This window comes from Carcharodon carcharias, chromosome 13, assembly GCF_017639515.1.
Source record: "Carcharodon carcharias isolate sCarCar2 chromosome 13, sCarCar2.pri, whole genome shotgun sequence".
Classification (NCBI taxonomy): domain Eukaryota; kingdom Metazoa; phylum Chordata; class Chondrichthyes; order Lamniformes; family Lamnidae; genus Carcharodon; species Carcharodon carcharias.
Window position 1 is genome coordinate 76,433,299 of NC_054479.1, and position 19,605 is coordinate 76,452,903.

Here is a 19,605-nt window from a genome sequence, read left to right on the forward strand (position 1 = left end):
GTTCCGTACTCATTCCCGCCCCCGGAGCCTGCCTCGTTTCCCCCCTGGCCCCCCCGGAGCCTACCTCGCCCCCCCCCCACCGGAGCCTGCCTCTCCCCCGCCCCCCCCCCCTCCCGGAGCCTGCCTCGTTTACCCCACGGCCCCCGGAGCCTGCCTCGTTCTCGTTCCCCCGGACCCTGCCTCGTCCCCCCGGCCCTAACCCTCGGGACACTCCCACCCCTGTAATGTGTTGATATACTGATTTATAGTGGTCAGTGTATGCAGTTGTAAAAGTCTGTATACGTTAGGTATTTGTAAAATTATGTATAAATTTGAATCATATAATTAAAAATTTTCAGCGTTTATACCTAAACCCACAGACCTAATCAATGCTGATCCTGATTTAAAATTCGAACTGCACCATCTGTAGTGACAATGAAAATAATTGTGACCTGAGTAAGAGTTTGGCCTCATTTGTTCAAATGCAGCAGTTGACCAGGTTTATCAACAGTGTCATTAAAAGAGAAACTGAAATCTTAATCTACCAATTGTGTTGAGGGTGAGCTCTGAAAATGGACTGACTTATTCAGTTTGTTTCTAGAGCTGATTCAAACTTTACTAAAATTGAGGTGTTTTTCTTAATGCAGACTGGACATGCTTGCCGCAGACTTCAAGGCCTTACAGCAGTCACGCTGCGGACCTATGCCGATGTTGCACCAGGTATGGTACGTGCACTCAGACCCTGTTAGGTGTGAATTTCTCACCTTCCAATAATGACTGAGCTGCTGGTGTGTGCTAAATTTCCTGTGTTTTTTAACCTTGGTAACTTCAGGCGTTGATAGTTCATCAAGACTGAATGAAAATTTGACTCAGGAAAATTGATTATGGTTTGCAAAAGTGTGCAGGAAAATAATGTGCACGTTTAAGGGAGGGGGCACATCTACTGGGAATTAACTGCCACCCTACCCCCTCAGCCACGCGCTTGCCACCCTACCCCCTCAGCCACGCGCCTGCCACCCTACCCCCTCAGCCACGCGCCTGCCACCCTACCCCCTCAGCCACGCGCCTGCCACCCTACCCCCTCAGCCACGCGCCTGCCACCTCGCTGTAGATACGCAAAGTAGCTTTGGGACCTTTAAACCCTCTACTTACCAGAATATGGCTAGTCTCATAAAGAGGGCACGGTTTGGCTTCTCCCAAAGGTCCTGCATTACAAATGAAGTCTCATAGAACACGTACACTCCTCATTTCTGAAGAGGCCCAGTGCGGAAATTGGGCCAGAAATGCAGAGTTTTATCTTGGGGTAAAAAAAAGTAGGAGCGAAGTGGCAAGCCAATGATTGCCACTGCTCGGAAGATTCAGCCCTTTGTTTCTTAAAGATGTTCCTGTGAATCTACTCCTATTTTGCTTAATCCTCAAAATGGGGTTGGGCAGGTAATCGAGTAGCTCAGCTCCCTGCTGCTTGGACAGTTCTAAGGTCAGATACAAACTGACACATCGAGTGCATGAAGTAAAGTTAAGAGCTTGCCTGAAGGGGTCGAAAGCTCTTAACATGTTGCATGTACTTGTCACCACATGCTCAGGGATGAAGCCAGATCTGATTCGGGTCTATAGTTGCTGGAACCAATTTAATAGAAAAACATCATAGACTTAAGGCAGATATGCTTTATGTGCAGTATCCATTTTTACTTCTCTGTCAGGTCACTTGGCTGTCTTTCTACAAGTTTGTATGCCTTTGAAATTAACCTGCTGCCAGTTTGCTGTGCAATCCCTGTGTGAGGATGTGTTTGGAATTGGGTAACGTTTGAAGTCTGAGGTGAAGCCCAAAGTTATTTCAAAGCAGTTATTTATTGAATGGTCAGTGCTTGTTTGGGGGGGTGCAGTAGTCAGTGGGATCCCACTATAATAGCCAACTGTTCCATTTTTGGAGAAAAGTGATTTTTATCTTATTAAATTTACATTTTAATACCACAAATTTAAGGTCAGTTTACACTGATTAGCTGTATTTAGTTTGCACGTAGATTGTTAAGCAGATGTTTATTGTACTTAATGCCATGCATTTCTGTAGATTAGTGTTAAATAGCTTTCTGTTCATTTTGCTGTGCTTCAAAGTTTTCGTCATGTTCCTACTTCCTGAGGACTAGATTCCACCATTCCATACCCCATGGCCTCGTTCTTGCTTTATCTGTTTCCAATATGTCAGACAGCCTGTATGAAGATTTATGATCTCTGTTGCAGTGTATTAGGGTAGTATTGGTGTGTTGTATCGATGATGAAAGCTCATGCTGAAGACATTCTGTTTCTCGTTCCAGTTGATGCAGATGTCACAGTGGTGGGCTCAGGGCCAGGAGGATATGTCGCTGCCATTAAGGCTGCACAGTTGGGATTTAAGGTAAGTCAAAGATTAGTTAGCTAAGTATGAATTGGCATTATGTTTAGAGGAAAGCCACATATCCAAATTTACCAATGACACAAAGGTGGTATTACAAGTAGTATAGATGGAAACAAAATTACAAAGAGATATTGATAGATCAAGTGAATGGACAAAACTATGGAAGTGAATTTAAGTGTAAGCAAACATGACGTCATCCACTTTCAACATAAAAAGGATAAATGGTGAAAAGCTAGAAATAGAGGGGCCTGGAAAGATGTGGGGGAGGGTGGGGTCCAACTACACAATCATTAAAATGTCATGAACAGATACAGAAAATAATCAAAAAGGTTAATGGAATGCTGGCCTTGTACTAGTGGTCTAAAATAAGAGGATGAAGTCATGTTTCAGCTGTACAAATCCCTGGTTGGACCACACCTGGAATATTGTGAGCAGTTCTGGGTACCACACATTAGACCTTGAAGGGAGTGCTGCATAGATTTACCAAACTGATACCTGGACTCCAGGGGCTATAGAGGTCTAGTATCCTTTAACTGTAAATTTGAAAGCTGAACACATCCAAAAACCGCACTTTTTTTGAACCTCATTGACCTTTAGCGTGGGAAGTCTAGTTGTTTGTCTGCACTGTTTATTTTGAGATTTTTGTGATGAACATGTCAGAAAGAAACTCAGGTACTCCATTATTCAGTGATACATCTTACATTTCTAGCCGTTTTATTTACTTTAGACTATACCGAGCCTAGTTTTAGGCAATTGTAATGTAAGTGCAGTATCCCCAAACTGAAATTATCTGAAATGCAGTCGCCCCGAGTGTTTCGGATAAAAGATTGAGAAGAGTTTACACTAATTACAACTGTATTCCCTGGAATTTAGATTAAAGGATGACTTGATCAAAGTTTTCAAGGTATTATGGCGAACAGATAGAGAAACAATTCCTGCTGTTTGGGGAATTCAGGATAAGGCGACATGGTTTAAACCGAGCCAGGCCTTTGAGGAATGAAGTTAGGAAATAGGTAAAGCCTAGTAGAGGTTTAGAGTTCTGTTCTGCAAATGATGACTTATACTAGATGAATTATTGATTTTAAGTTTTTTTTAATGGGATGGGGCAAAAGCACCCCAATATGAAGTTAGGCTGCAGAGCCATGATTTCATTGAATGACAGAACTGGCTCACACAGAATCACAGTGCAGAAGAGGCTGTTCACATCGAGTCTGAGAAACACCTGACCTACCTACCTAATCCCATTTACCAGCGCTTGGCCCATAGCCTTGAATGTTATGACATGCCAAGTGCTCATCCAAGTACTTAGAACCATAGAATACTACAGCACAGAAAACAGGCCATTCGGCCCTTCTAGTCTGTGCCGAAATATTATTCCGCTAGTCCCATTGACCTGCACCTAGTCCATAACCCTCCAGACCTCTCCCATCCATGTATCTATCCAATTTATTCTTAAAACTTAAGAGTGAGCCCGCATTTACCACGTCAGATGGTTGCTCGTTCCACACTCTCACCATTCTCTGAGTGAAGAAGTTCCCCCTAATGTTCTCCCTAAACCTTTCCCCTTTCACCCTAAAGCCATGTCCTCTCGTGTTTATTTCTCCTAATCTAAGTGGAAAGAGCCTACTCGCATTTACTCTGTCTATACCCCTCATAATTTTGTAAACTTCTATCATATGTCCTCTCATTCTTCTACGCTCCAAGGAATAAAGTCCTAACCTGTTTAATCTTTCCCTGTAACTCAACTCCTTAAGACCCGGCAACATCCTAGTAAATCTTCTCTGCACACTCTCAATCTAACTGATATCCTTCCTGTAGTTAGGCGACCAGAACTGCACACAATACTCCAAAGTTGGCCTCACCAATGTCTTATACAACCTCACCATAACATCCCAACTCCTATACTCAATACTTTGATTTATGAAGGCCAGTATGCCAAAAGCTTTCTTACAACCTTGTCTACCTGTGACGCTACTTTCAGGGAACTATGTATCTGAACTCCCAAATCCCTTTGTTCCTCCGCACTCCTCAGTGCCCTACCATTTATTGTGTATGTCCTACCTTGGTTTTACCTTCCAAAATGTAACACCTCACACTTTTCCGCATTAAATTCCATCTGCCATTTTCTGGCCCATTTTTCCAGTTGGTCCAGATCTCTCTGCAAGCTTTGAAAGCCTTCCTCGCTGTCCACAACGCCTCCAAACTTAGTGTCATCAGCAAACTTGCTGATCCAATTCACCACATTATCATCCAAATCATTGATATAGACAACAAACAACAATGGTCCCAGCACAGATCCCTGAGGCACACCACTAGTCACAGACCTCCAGTCTGAGAAACAATCATCCACTACCACTCTCTGTCTTCTCCCACATAGCCAATTTCGAATCCAGTTTACAACCTCTCCATGGATACCAAGTGTCTAAACCTTCTGAACAACCTCCCATGTGGGACCTTGTCAAAGGCCTTACTAAAGTCCATGTAGACAACATCCACAGCCTTTCCTTCATCTACTTTCTTGGTAACCTCCTTGAAAAACTCTACAAAGTTCATTAAACACGACCTACCACGGCATTCAAAGGTGAAATTTTGAGAGTGCAGAGTTTGCATGTTCCTGTCAGGATCAAAGGCAAAGTTAACAGGCATAGGGAACCTTGGCTTTCAAGGGATATTGGCGATCTGGTTAAGAAGAAGAGAGAGGTGTATAGCAGGTATAGGCAACAAGAAGCAAATGAGGTACTTGTAGAGTATAGAAAATGTAAGAAATACTAAAATAGGAAATCAGGAAGGCAAAAAGAAGACGAGGTTGCTTTGGCAGATAATGTGAGGGTAAACCCGAAGGGTTTCTACAAGTATATTAAGAGTAAAAGGATGCTAAGGGACACAATTGGTCCCCTTGAAGATCAGAGTGGTCGTCAATGTGTGGAGCCTCACGAGATGGGGGAGATCTTAAACAGTTTTTTTGCATCAGTATTTACTCAGGAAGCTGGCATAGTGTATAAGGAAGGAAGGGAAACAAGCAGTAGTTTCATGGAACGTATAGAGATTAGAGGTGGAGGTGCTTGCTGTCTTACAGCGAATAAAGGTAGATAAATGCCCCGGGCCTGACATGATATTCCCTCGGACCTCGAGGGAGACTAGTGTAGAAATTGCAGGGTCCTTGGCAGAAATATTTAAAATGTCCTTAGCCACGGGTAAGGTGCCGGAGGATTGGAGGGTAGCTCATGTTGTTCCGTTGTTTAAAAAAGGCTTCAAAAGTAAACCAGGTAATTACAGGCCAGTGAGCCTGACATCAGTAGTAGGTAAATTATTGGAAGGTGTTCTGAGAAATTGGATATATAATTATTTGGGCAGCCAAGGGCTGATTAAGGATAGTCAGCATGGCTTTGTGTGTGGTAGGTCATGTTCAACGAACCTTGTAGAGTTTTTCGAGGAGGTACCAAGAAAGTAGATGAAGGAAAGGCTGTGGATGTTGTCTCCTTTTTAAAGGATGTGAAGCAACCCGCCTCCACCACCCTCCCAGGCAGTGCATTCCAGACCTTCACCACCCTCTGGGTAAAAAAGTTTTTCCTCACATCCCCCCCCAAACCTCATGCCCCTCACCTTAAACTTATGCCCCCTTGTGACTGACCCTTCGACTAAGGGGAGCAGCTGCTCCCTATCCACCCTATCCATGCCCCTCATAATCTTGTACACCTCGATCAGGTCGCCCTTCAGTCTTCTCTGCTCCAACAAAAACAACCCAAGTCTATCCAGCCTCTCTTCGTAATTTAAATATTTCATCCCAGGCAACATCCTGGTGAATCTCCTCTGCACCCCCTCCAGTGCAATCACATCATTCCTATATAATGGCGACCAGAACTGCACACAGTACTCCAGCTGTGGCCTCATCAAGGTTCTATACAACACCAACATGACTTCCCCACTTTTGTAATCTGTGCCTCGATTGGTAAAGGCAAGTGTCCCATATGCCTTTTTCACCACCCCACTAACATGCCCATCTGCCTTCAGAGATCTATGGACACACACGCCAAGGTCCCTTTGTTCCTCAGAACTTCCTAGTGCCATGCCGTTCATTGAATACTTCCTTGTCAAATTACTCCTTCCAAAGTGTATCACCTCACACATTTCAAGGTTAAATTCCATCTGCCACTTATCTGCCCATTTGACCATCCCGTCTATATCTTCCTGTAGCCCAAGACATTCAAACTCACTGTTAACCACCTGGTCAATCTTTGTGTCATCCGCAAATTTACTAATCCTACCCCCACATAGTCATTTATGTCGTTTATATAGCTCGAGGGGCTAAATGGTCTGTTCCTGTTGCAGTGCACAATAGGAATTAAACGTTCACAGTATTATGGAAGCACCAGCTCTTGCTGCTTTTGCCACTCAGCTTAAATCTGTACCCTGTAGTAGCATAGTGGTATTGTCACTGGGCTAGTAATCCAGAGACCCAAGGTGATGCTCTGGGTTCGAATCCCATCTATCTGGAATTAAAGTCTAGTGATAACCATGAAACCATTGTTGATTGTTGTAAAAATCCATCTGGTTCACTAATGCCCTTTAGGGAAGGAAATCTGCCCAAAAATCCTTACCTGGTATGGCTTACGTGTGACTTCAGACCCACAGCAATGTGGTTGGCTCTTAAAAAATGCCCTCTGAAATAGCCGAGCAAGCCACTCAGTTGTCACCACCACCTTTTCGAGGGAAACTAGAGATGGGCAAAAAATGCTGGCCCAGCCAGTGAAGCCCACATCCTGTGAATAAATAATAAAAAGTTCCCAATCCTTCCAGCAATGGGAACAGTTTCTCCCTATCCACCCTGCTGGTTTTGAACACCTCTATCAAATCTCCTTTTCTCCAAGGAGAGCAGCCCCAGCTTCTACAATCTATCCTCCTAACTAAAGTCCCTCATCCACTTTTGCAGTAAGAATAGAATAGTATATTAAATGGAGAGAGATTGAAGAATGTGGTGGTACAGAGGGATCTGGCTGTCCTGGTACATGAATCACAAAAGTTAATATGCAAGTACAGCAGGTGATTAGGAAGGCAAATGGAGTATTGGCATTTTTTTATTCATTCATGGAATGTGGATAATGCTGGTGAGACCAGCATTTATTGCCCTTAAGAAGGTGGTGGTGAGCTGCTTTCTTGAACTGCTGCAGTCCATGTGGTGTAGGTACACCCACAGTGTTGTTAGGGAGGGAGTTCCAGGATTTTGACCCAGTGACAGTGAAGGAACGGTGATATATTTCCAAGTCAAGAAGATGAGTGGCTTGGAGGGGAACTTCCAGGTGGTGGTGTTCCCATTTGGAAGATGTTGTCTAAGGACTCTGCAGTGCATCTTGTAGATGGTACACATTGTTACTACTGTTTGTCGGTGGTGGCAAGAGTGAATGTTTGTGGATGGGCTGCTTTGTCCTGGATGGTGTCAAGCTTCGAGTGTTGTTGGAGCTGCACTCATCCAGGCAAGCGGAGAGTAAGCTGAATGGTGTACTCCTGCATTCTATGGTCCCCAAACCATTCTTGTAAATGTTTTTTGCACCCTTTTCAGTGCCTTCACATCCTTCCTTAAACATGGGGCCCAGAATTGGACACAATGCTGCATTTGAGCCCAAACCAGTGTTTTATAAAATTTCACCATAACTTCCTTGCTTTTGCACTCTCTGCCTCTATAAAGGATCCCAGGTGCCTTATTAACCACTCTCTCAAACTGCCCTGCCACATTCTATGAATTGTGCCCATATACCCCCCAGGTCCCTTGCTCCTGCATTTCCTTTAGCATCATACCCTTTACAGGTGCAATGTTCAAAATGCAGCTATCCAAAAAGTGGGCATTTTTGAAAATGGAAATGAGTGTCTGCAGTTGGACACCACTTTCTCTGGTATTACACATCCGATTAACGCCAGAGATGGCTTGTTCAAAAGGGCCCCCCTTCCTGTGTACTCTTAGTGCACTGACCCCGCACAAACAAAGGAAATTTGAGAGACCCCAACACGCACACGTGACACCAGGCACCCTTCAGTCACCCATCTGTAACTCCGGGATGGAAGGTCAGATCAGTTCATGGTCAATGCCTTGTGAAAGCACCCTACAAGCGGCAGAGGGCAATAGCAGTGCACCCCGGGTAGCCCTGGCCTGGCTGAGAGAGAACTGAAAAATCAAAAACCGACTGGCTTAATTCTGCCGTTCTGTGAGCAATCTGTTCTGTGCAACTGTTGGATGTAGCAGATGTTGAAGGGTATCGGATGGTGCCTGAAGCAACTTGGCCTGACACTGGGGAGCAATTTGGGAGCTGTCTGAATCCACCACATCAAACGTGTAAAACCTACAGAAAATAAGATCACATTTTGCTGGTACAAATGGTGCCTTGTCTGGTTTTATTGATTACACATATGAAATCTGCCACGATCATGGTCCTCCTGCCAGTGCTGGATTTTGGACATTGTTTCTGTATTTTATATTGCCTCATTCTTCCTACTAAAATGTGCCACTTCAAACTTCTCTGCTTTAACTTTCATCTGCCATATGTCCTGAGGTAATGGGTCAAAAACCACGGAGCTAGATCTACAAGAGGATAGTTGTAACCTTGAAAGGTCACGAAAACTTGATGGTGCCACAAGGCCTGGGATACCAAGGTCCTCAACAGAGCAAATAGGCCAATTGTAGAGGTAGCGATTGTAAAAGGGCTGCATGGTGGCTGGTCACAGGCTCAGCTAAACACTCCTGTGGTGCACGGTTCAAAGGATCCAAGAATTGCCTGAAGACCAATCTAGAAAAATGTAGCATATCAGCTGACACATGAAAGAGAGCATGATGTTTATGGCAGGTGAAGTGACAAAAGACTATTCCCAATGGCACAACAAAGCCTATCCACCTAGCTGAAGAAAAGCGAACCCAAAGGAAACCGAGGAAAGGTCAACCCTTGAGTCAGCCTGACATCCCACGTGCTGTGTGGAAAAACTTTCCTTGCAAAAACTAGGCTTGTACTCCATACATGGCCATGGGAGTGCACATTATTTGCAGAGCGCTCACTCCAACATCCATCAACTCCTATTCATCCCGAACACACTGATTTCCTATCCATCAGAACTTGGATTTCAAGCTCCTCATCTTTGTCGACCTTTCTGTGGTCCGACTCCTATTGACCTTGGTGTCACCCTTCCCAGCCCTGCGTTTCTACTATCTTATCCCAGCTCTTCTGTACTGTCTATTCCCCTTGCTCCTGTCCTATCACTGCTATCATCAGCCATCTTTGCCTCATGCTGAACCTATCCTCATCTTTAAAAGCCTCCTTTAAACCCCTCTCCCTGACTGTGCTTTGGCCTGCTTTCCCTAATTCCTCTCCTACTCTTGTTCAGCTCTCAACCCAACTGAGACACCTTGGGATTTGTCCCTGTTTAATGTCCCTGCATCAGTGGATATTATTCTTCCTCCTAAATTATTCAGTTACTATTCATAGGGATAATTTAAGTATGTAATGATGTGTGGGTGATATTGGTAAGATAAATAGTAGTGGTGCGAGGTCTGAAGTCACAACTTCCCATCCCAGTCAAAGGAGCTATAGCAAATTAATCTGACAACACTTTTAAATTATAGGACATTTTGGGGAATTGAGTGAAACCATCTTAAAAGCCTAAAATAAAAACAAAAAATGCTGGAACTGAATAAACAGTAAATACACAGCAGGTCTGGTAATATCTGTGGAGAGACACAGTTAACATTTCAGGCCTGTGACCCTTCATCGGAACCTGACCTGAAACATTAATTCTGTTCCTTTCTCCACAGATGCTACCTGACCTGCTGAGTAGTTCCAGCATTTCGGTTTTTATTTCTGATTTCCATCTTTCCAGTATTTTTGCTTTTGTATAGATTTTGAGTCTACATATTTCCACAGGTACTGGTACTCCGTCCATAATTAAAACCAAATTCTAATTTAACAAAGGGGAATGGAAGTTGGCATAGGGATATAAGGAAGGTGAAATGAAGTAAATCAGCCATGAGCTTATTGAATGACAGAGCAGGCTTGAAGGGCTGTATTGCTAACTCCTGGTCATATTTCTTATGTCCTTATAACACTTTTCCCAGGTCAGACCAAGGGATGTTAATCCAGCTGAGATTTCTAAAATAATTTAATTGTTAACTTTCGTTTTTAAACCTTGTAGACTGTCTGTGTGGAAAAGAACAATACATTGGGTGGGACGTGTTTGAACGTGGGATGTATCCCCTCCAAAGTAAGTACTTGTTCAGTGTGTGCTGCACTGTATTTTTAATCAATGCCATATTAGTACACTGTTGTATAGGTTGCTGTCTTAATGCTTTACATGTCAATTGTAAGGTTTAGCTGGTTAATCAAAGTTGTGATTATTGTTCTAAGGCTTTGCTGAATAACTCCTACCTCTATCACTTGGCCCATGGGAAAGACTTTGCCAGCAGAGGGATTGAAAGTAAGTATATCTTTCATTTATAATAAAAATACAAATGCTGGCAATACTCCATATCTGGCAGTATCTGTGGAGAGAGAAGCAATGTTAACGTACAGGTCTGTGACCTTTCATTAGAACTGGGAAAAGTTAGAAATGTAATAAGCTTTGAGCAAGGGATGGGGGAGGGTGGAAAAAGAACAAAAGGTAAAGATCTGTGATAGGATACCGGGCAGGACAGATCAAATAACAAAAGGTTTCATGCTTCAAGACCAAAGGACATGTTAATGGAAGAAGATTGGAAACAAAAAATGTCTAGAAGAGCTGTGAATGGAAGGATCCTGAATAGCTGCCATCCGAAAGCAAAGAAAATAAAGAAACTAGAGGAAAAAAACCAGACCAGCAAAGGAAAAGGAAACAAAATGAGGGCAGAGGTTACAATCTAAAATTATTGAAATTTGATACAGGAATACAAGGTCATGAGGGTCTAGACAGAGTGTATAGGGAAAAGCTGTTCCCATTTCTCATTGGTGGAAGGATCGAGAACAAGAGGGGACATATTTAAGTTAATTGGCAAAAGAAGCAATGGAGACGTGAGGGAAAACTTTCACAGCAGATGATTGGGATCTGGAATGTACTGCCTGAGTGTGCGGTGGAGGCAGGTTTAATCGAGGCATTTAAGAGAGGATTGGATTATTATCTGAAAAGGAAGAATGTTCAGGACTACGGGGACTGGCACTCAGTAAATTCAGAGAGCCAGCACAGATATGTTCCTGTGAGCTCAGTGCTGAGTTCAAAAAGCTGTTACATGCCAAGTTGACAGGTGAGGTGCTGTTCTTCAGGCCTAAATTGGGCTTAATTGGAATGCTGGCAGGCCGAGGACAGAGTGGGAGCAAGGTGAAGAATTAAGATGCCAGGTAACCAAAAGCTCAGGGTCACATTGGAGAGTGAACGGAGGTATTTCACAAAGCAGCCATGAGTCTGCATTTGGCCTCCCTGATGTAGAGGAGACTACACTGAGTAGCGAATACAATATACTAAGTAAAAATACATGTAAATCATTTCACTTGGAAATTAGTGTTTGGGACCTTGGATGATAAGGGTGGAGATAAAAAGCAGGTGTTGCATCTCCTGTGCTTGCATGGAAAGGTGCCATATGAAGGGGAGGATGTGTTGGGGATGATTGAGTTGTAGACTAAGGTACTGCAAAGGGAACCTTTCCTCTGGAATGGTGAATAGGGAGGGGAAGATGTGTTTGAAGGTGGTCAAAATGGCACAGGATGAACTGTTGAGGTTGGTGGGTTGGAAGGTGGGGAGTCAGGGAAGGGAAGAGTCAGAGATCGATCATGTGAAGATGAGAGAAGGATGGAAATTGGAAGTAAATTCAATTACATTTTGAAGTTCAGGGCAAGATCCAATCATTGATGTACTGGAAATAGAGGTGAGGGTGCCCCAAGTGGGACTGGAGCAGAGAAAGACTAGAAGACATGGATTTAAGGTTTTGGGGAAGAAATTCAGGGTGATGTGAGAAAGAACCTTTTTCGTGCAATGAATGGTAATGAGCTTGCTGCCTGAAATCAACAATTTCAGAAGGAAGTTGTTGGGTATTTGAGGGAAGTAAACCTGCAGGACTATGGGAATAGAGAAGGGAATGGGACTGATTGGATTGCTCTTCAGCTGGCATGGACTTGATGAGCCAAAAACCTCTTGTGCCAAAATGAGTCTGATATATTCCACAGGCACCGTAGCAACACCTTTTACTTAGAGGAAGTGAGTGGAATTAAAAGAAGTGAGTGAGAACAAGCTCAGCCAGGCAGAGGAAGGATGGTGGTGGGATGGGGACTGTTGGGTCCTGTTCAAGGAAGAATTGGAGGGTACGCATACTGTCCTGATTGGGTTGGAGGTGTTGAGGGTTTGGATGCCCAGGGTGGAAATGAGACACTTAGGGCCAGGAAACTGGAAACTGTTAAAGTAACAGTGCATCGGAAGGGTCGCAGATGTAGGTAGTAAGAGATTAGACAAGGGGAGTGAGACGGGAAGAAATCAGTTCAGTGAGATAGGAACTGGGGTTGGTCATTGCTTGCACTATCACTTACTGAATTCTTTAAATTATTTTTGCTATGCTACCTCCATGATTTTTAAAATTTAAATAAAAGGAATGAAGCTGGGCATCTAGGTTGCGTAATATCACTATTTCCTGACTTTAGCAGTAGTGAGAGAAAACTTACACAGGATCTATTTCGATCACATCTGGTTTATTCTGTTGAGACAGATCTGCTTTGACAATATTGCAGACATTGTGCAAATAATTGCCGCGGAAAATGTATCAAATCCCCTTCAGATACAAACATCCTCCTCCCCTGCAAGTTAGGATCTGTAAATGGGAGTGTGATATTTTCAATCCTAAATTTTGTTAATAGTGCAGAACACTTAATTATTTGATTCCTTACAATTTGTTTCATATTTAATATTTGATAATGTAATTAATGCAGATGTTGAAGGTACAAAAAGTGTTATTTTAATCATTACTTCATTTTGTTCTAAAGTCACAGGAATGAATCTTAACCTGGAGAAGATGATGGAACAAAAGAATAATGCAGTGAGGTCATTGACTGGTGGAATTGCCCATTTATTTAAACAAAATAAGGTTAGTTCCTGATAAATGCAGCATATTGAACTTGAGGCCATTTGCAGATGGTATTGGGATCGCTGCATGCTTTTCCAGCACCAGCCAGATAATACAGAATCCAGGCATTTCCTTCCAAAGAGCTGTGACAGAATATGTCTAAGTTTGATTAACTAGTTTTATATTTTTAATACCAGCTCCCTTGGCCTATATCACTTGAGCATAGGCAGAACTTGAGTTTAGTCTTTGACGTTTTGAGATATATTTTAAAAATTCATATCCCTACAATTGGAGGAAATTCTGTTTTTAAATTTGGCTATATTTGCAAATTTTACATTTAGCATAAATGTTTTGCGAATTAAATGTCGGGATTGGGCATTTTTGTACTAATATTCCCTGATCTGCAGTGTGTCTTTTTTGTTGTGGGGGGGTTGTGTGAGATCTCAAGCAAATCTTATTTTTTCTTTATTACACAATCAAATCGTTTACTACTCCTCATCTGCATGTTGACCATTCTTTATTCTCCTGAGCTCTGAAGAAAAATCATAGATTCAAAATGTTAACTCAGATGCTGCCAGACCCACTGAATTTTTCCAGCATTTTCTGTTTTTGATTTCCAGCATCCACGGTATTTTGCTTTAATTGAGGTTTTCTTCTCTAGTAAAATTGCTTTGCGACTGGTCTACCAGACACAGATAAAGCTGGTAGTGCTTCACTGTACTCTAACAATCCAAATATAAACTTTTTAAATTGGATTATAAAATGTGCAATCTTTGTCACAAGGCTAATTCTTCCCTTTGTTGCAATCCCATAGAGACTGATAGCTTTTTTTTAAAAAAAGATTCTCAGCAACCAATAGAAATAAACCAAAGGATGAGATTTTCATGTTTAAAAATTTTTATTGTAACAAACAAACCAAAATCAACACAAATTAAACATCACTTAACAGGCAACTAATGCATCAAGCTAAAGAAAAGGTACTTTCACATTGTCTAACGCAAACAAGATATGCCTTACAACCCCTTTTGGTGTGTGCCTCACACCTGGCAGATATGTAGCTTTGCAAGAACAAGTTCTAAGTTATCACCAGCTTTCCAGCAGGTTCATTACTCCCTTTCAGACCAGGAACTCCCGGTTTCCTTCGAAAGCCAGTCCACTCAGCCTGAATCTCCCAGACCTGACTTCCATTAGCGTGGAGTTAACGTTTCGAGTCCATATGACTCTTCTTCAGAGCTAAAGAGAAGTAAAAATGATGAAATTTATACTGTTTAAGGGAATAGAAAACCAGTGATAGGTAGAGGCAAAGGAGAGATTGCCAAAGGTGTCATAAACAAAAGGTCAAAGAGATGTTAATGGTGGTGGTACTGGCTAAATGAAGTGCTGATGGTGGCATTAAGGGTAGAAAGCAGAGTGTAATAATAGTCGGACAACGATAAGTACTCTGGAAAGAACAACATGAACAAGTGACAGATGGCCCTAGTGGGGGTGGGGTGGGGGGAAGGGACGATGGTGGGAAAAAATATTGAAAAAAAGATAAAAAGTTGGGTTAAAACAATAAATAAAAATGTAGGTAAAAAATAAAAATGAATATTGAAAAAAGGGATAAAAAAAGAGGTGAGGATGGAGGAGAGAGTTCATGGTCTGAAGTTGTTGAGGTCAATGTTAAGTCCGGAAGGCTGTAAAATGCCTGACTGGAAGATGAGGTGTTGTTCCTCTAGCTTGCATTGGTCTTCACCGGAACGTTTCAGCAGGTCAAGGACGGAAATGTGGGCATGAGAGCAGGTTGGTGTTGAAATAGCAAGCAACAGGAAGGTCCGGGTCATGCTTGCAGACAGACCGAAGGTGTTCCACAAAGCGGTCACCCAGTCTGCGATTGGCCTCTCCAATGTAGAGGAGACCGCATTGAGAGCAGCTCCTGCAGTGCATCTTGTCGATGGTACACACTGTTGCTAATGTGCATTGAACGTGGAGGGAGTGAATGTTTATGGATGGGGTGCCAATCAAGTGGACTACTTTGTCCTGGATGGTGTCAAGCTTCATGAGTGTTGTTGGAGCTGCACTCATCCAGGTCAGTGGAAAGTATTCCATCACACTCCAGACTTGTGCTTTGTATACGGTGGATAGGCTTTGGGGAGTCAGGAGGTGCGTTTCTCGCTGCAGGATTCCCAGCTTCTGACCTGCTCTTGTAGCCACAGTATTTATATGGCTAGTCAATGGTCAATTTCTGGTCAATGGTAACACCCAGGAAGTTGATAGTGGTGGATTCAGCAGTGGTAATGCCATTGAATGTCAGGGGGGCAATGGTTAGATTCTCTCACTGCCTGGCACTTATGTGGTACGAATGTTTGTTGCTACTTGTCAGTCCAAGCCTGGATATCGTCCAGGTCTTGCTGCATTTGGACATGGATTGCTTCAGTATCTAAGGAGTTGCAAAAGGTGCTGAACATTGTGCAATCATCAGCAAACATCTCCACTTCTGACGTTATGCTGGAAGGAAGGTCATTGATGAAGCAGCTGAACATGGTTGTGCCTCGGACACTACCCTGAGGAACTCTGCCAATGGCCACAACCATCTTCCTTTGTACTTAATATAACTCCAGCCAGCGGAGGGCTTTCTCCCTGATTCCCATTGACTTCAGTTTTGCTGGGACTCCTTGATCCCACACTCAGTCAAAAGCTGCCTTGATGTCAAGGGCAGTCATTCTCACCTCACCCCATTGTGTCTTTATATCTGAAAAGCAGCTGTCCCTCTTCTATGTCACGGTGTAAGGTTCAGTTGTTTAATTTTCAGTACGAGTATGTTGTCACAAGCTTCACTGAATTTGACAACTCAGCTTTCATAATCCTGAACTTAACTCAAGTCAATAGAATATCACATACTTTTAAAAGACAGAAAACAAGGACATAAATTACTTCAGTAGCCTTGATTATTCTTTCTTCATTTGCCTTTCAAACGACTATAATTAAAAACCAAAGAAGCGAATTCTCACAAAATCTTCAACATTCTTACTCTGAACAAAAATTACGCAGCAGCCTTTCACAGTCACTGCAGGCTCTAAAAGAAACAGTATTGCAATCAAAAAAGACCCAGAATTTTCCATTCTCCTTCACTTCAGCACAATTTATCTTTCTGCTCATTTAAACCAACCTTCAATTCCTTCAGAATGTTGGACTTGAAACATTAACTCAGTTTCTCTCTCCACAGATGCTCCCTGACCTGAGTTTTTCCAGCTTTTTGGTTTTTATTTAAAATCTCCAGCATCTGCAGTTTTTTGCTTTTATTCCATTTCCTGATGTTATCTGCATTACCCATTTTGCACTGATTCAAAACCTCAAACTCATTAATTCTTGCAAATTTTTCCTTTTTTTCACTCTTATCTCTGAGGGATGTTAGAATACAAAATCCCAACAATGATTCCACATCCCTTTAGACCATGCTTATAATTCTCACATTTAACACAGTTCCTGCAAGTACACAATTAAACATTACATAATACTAAATTATGTAATTACTAATTACATAAATTCTTAAATTAGTGTTATGACCGATACAGTTGTTAAAGCAGAGCTATTTAAAAATCAGAGGCAACTGTCATAACCTATAAGTTTAAGTGTTATGTTTGAGATCTAAATTCAGAAATCAGACCACCAGTTCTCGAGGCTTTACATTAAACTAAATGAGACATTTTATTAATTTACACAGGTTAAAATATATATACATATGGCTTCAATTTACTACTATCATAACTTTTAACAAATTCCCAAACTAATCTCCATTAAGGCAACAGCAACCCATAGACTTAACCAAACACCAGGCAAAGCTTTTTCACCTTACAAATTTAAAATGATGTTCTTTTCACTTTGGTTCCTGTGGAGACACTTGGAGGCTTGCAGCTGCCTTTTGATCTTACATTGCCCCTGCTTTACACACCCGAAAACTGCTAAAGTTATATCTACCACCACTGATACAATGGGAATTTACATTCAATCTTTGAACTCCACCTTTTAACAATGAAACCCCTTTTGTAGTACCAATATTATTAGTAATATAAACATATTACTTGCTAGCTGCTAGATAGGTATCAGTTTTCACCCCACTTCTTGAGTGCTATATTCAAAAAATGCAAATGCATGCTATCTCTCTTATATACCAAAACTAGTATACATCAAAGCACCCAGGCTAGCTGGTTTTAATCCAATTAAGACACACCCACAGACTAAACCTCTATTTTAAAAGAAAGATATTTTCCAATAATATATGCATCGATAGCTTCATGACACATGCGTACTCAATAATCACATTCACGTTTTAATATTTCAATGCCCCCTAGAAATATAAGCTCCTGTAGAGAGTTATAAACTCTGCCAAATTCATCTCTAGATCACGAGCTCTGGGATGGGGGGAGGAGATGAAAAAAAACAAATTAAAGTTTAAACTGACTTAAAATCTCAACCACAATACAAATGTATACACACCAAACAACCATGAGAAACTGAAAACAATGTGCAAGATCAGACCTCAGAGGGTTAATAACCTTTAGTTCAGTGATACAGACACACGAGGAAATTGCATTCAAACGGAAAAGATTCACACTACACTAAGATACACACAGAAACTTATTTACTCACACGCGGGTTTTTTCTTTCATACAGCATTTTAACCTTGCTGTGAGTCTTCCGACTAGTGTTCCCTAACTGGTCCCTTTAACCCCAAATTTTCTTAGATGGCTCGACCTTACTGGTCGTTTGGTGGGAGTGAGAGGAACAGGTTTTTCTTCTTTATTCAGACACATGAGCAGCTGGAGTGAGGTCTTGCTGCAAGAGGAACATGCCTCCTCTCATCTCGGCAGCAACTTAGTACCTGCTGCCTGCCCAGTCTCCTTTTTAATTCCTGAATTCTCTTGCATATCCTGCATCTTAAATTTTCTGACTCCTGAAAAACCTTGTCACATTTATCAGCCCAGTAAAATGCTCTGATCAAAAGGTATTTTACCTTTTCAGCTCCCAAGTTTTTTCTCATCCATCTGTCCTTGGGTGAACGGAACTGCTTCAATAAACGCAACCCCCCCCCCCACCCGCCTCAAATTCCTGAATCCTTAGCTCAGACTAGCTACAGACTGTGCTGGGTATGGGTATGTTGTCACAAGCTTTACAGAATCTATTAACTTAATCATAACTCGTGTTAGACGCAGCCTCTGTGCATGATCACTGGTGTCCAGAACTTTGGTTCAGGCATTGTGTGATCAGTCTCTGGTTTAGGTGGTGCGTGATCAGTTTCTGATTGGTTTCTTAAGGGTGATAGAACAAAGAAAAGTACAGCACAGGAACAGGCCCTTCGCCCCTCCAAGCCTGCGCTGATCAAATTGCCTGTCAAGCTAAACCATTTTGTACTTCTGGGGTCTGTATCCCTTTATTCCCATCCTATCCATGTATTTGTCAAGCTGCCTCTTAAACACCAGTATCGTACCTGCTTCCACCACCACCTCTAGCAGCGAATTCCACACACTCACTACCCTCTGCATAAAAAAACTTGCCCCGCACATCTCCTCTAAAGTTTTCTCCTCTCACCTTAAATCTATGTCCCCTAGTAATTGACTCTTCCACCCTGGGGATAAAGCTTCTGACTATCTACTGTGTCCATGCCACTCATAATTTTGTAAACTTCTATCAAGTCGCCCCTCAATCTCCGTTGCTCTAGTGAGAACAATCCGAGTTTCTCCAACCTTCTCATAGCTAATAACCTCCAGACCAGGCAGCATCTTGGTAAACCTCCTTTGCACCCTCTCCAACACCTCCATATCCTTCTGGTAATGTGGCGACTAGAATCGCACGGAATATTCCAAGTGTGGCTTAAGCAAGGTTCTATACAGCTGCAGCATGACGTCCCAGCTTTTATACTCAATACCCCTGCTGATGAAGGCAAGCATGCCATATGCTTCCTGACTACCTTATCCACCTGCGTTGCCACTTTCAGTGACCTGTGGATCCCGCCACCCATTGGTGTACTTAAGGGTTCTGCCATTTACTGTATAATTCCTACCTGTATTAGACCTTCCAAAATGCATTACCTCGCATTTGTCCAGATTAAACTCTATCTGCCATTTCTTCGCCCAAGTCTCCAACCAATCTATATCCCGTTGTATCCTTTGACAATCCTCTTCTCTATCTGCAACTCCTCCAA

The 19,605-nt window shown here is 42.3% G+C and overlaps 1 protein-coding gene and 1 long non-coding RNA gene across 2 annotated transcripts in view; one reads left to right on the forward strand and one right to left on the reverse strand.

Moving 5' to 3' along the window:
- The window catches only part of dldh (dihydrolipoamide dehydrogenase), a 44,627-nt gene that overhangs the window by 162 nt on the left and 24,860 nt on the right, over window positions 1-19,605 (forward strand). The window contains exons 2-6 of the mRNA XM_041202819.1: window positions 627-699; window positions 2,292-2,371; window positions 10,541-10,609; window positions 10,753-10,822; window positions 13,345-13,445. Coding sequence (XP_041058753.1) covers window positions 627-699; window positions 2,292-2,371; window positions 10,541-10,609; window positions 10,753-10,822; window positions 13,345-13,445 — 393 coding nt within the window. The remainder of the gene's footprint in view (window positions 1-626; window positions 700-2,291; window positions 2,372-10,540; window positions 10,610-10,752; window positions 10,823-13,344; window positions 13,446-19,605) is intronic.
- The window catches only part of LOC121285896, a 44,776-nt gene continuing 39,474 nt past the window's right edge, over window positions 14,304-19,605 (reverse strand). Inside the window, exon 4 of the long non-coding RNA XR_005944833.1 lies at window positions 14,304-14,657. This is a non-coding gene — a long non-coding RNA (uncharacterized LOC121285896). The remainder of the gene's footprint in view (window positions 14,658-19,605) is intronic.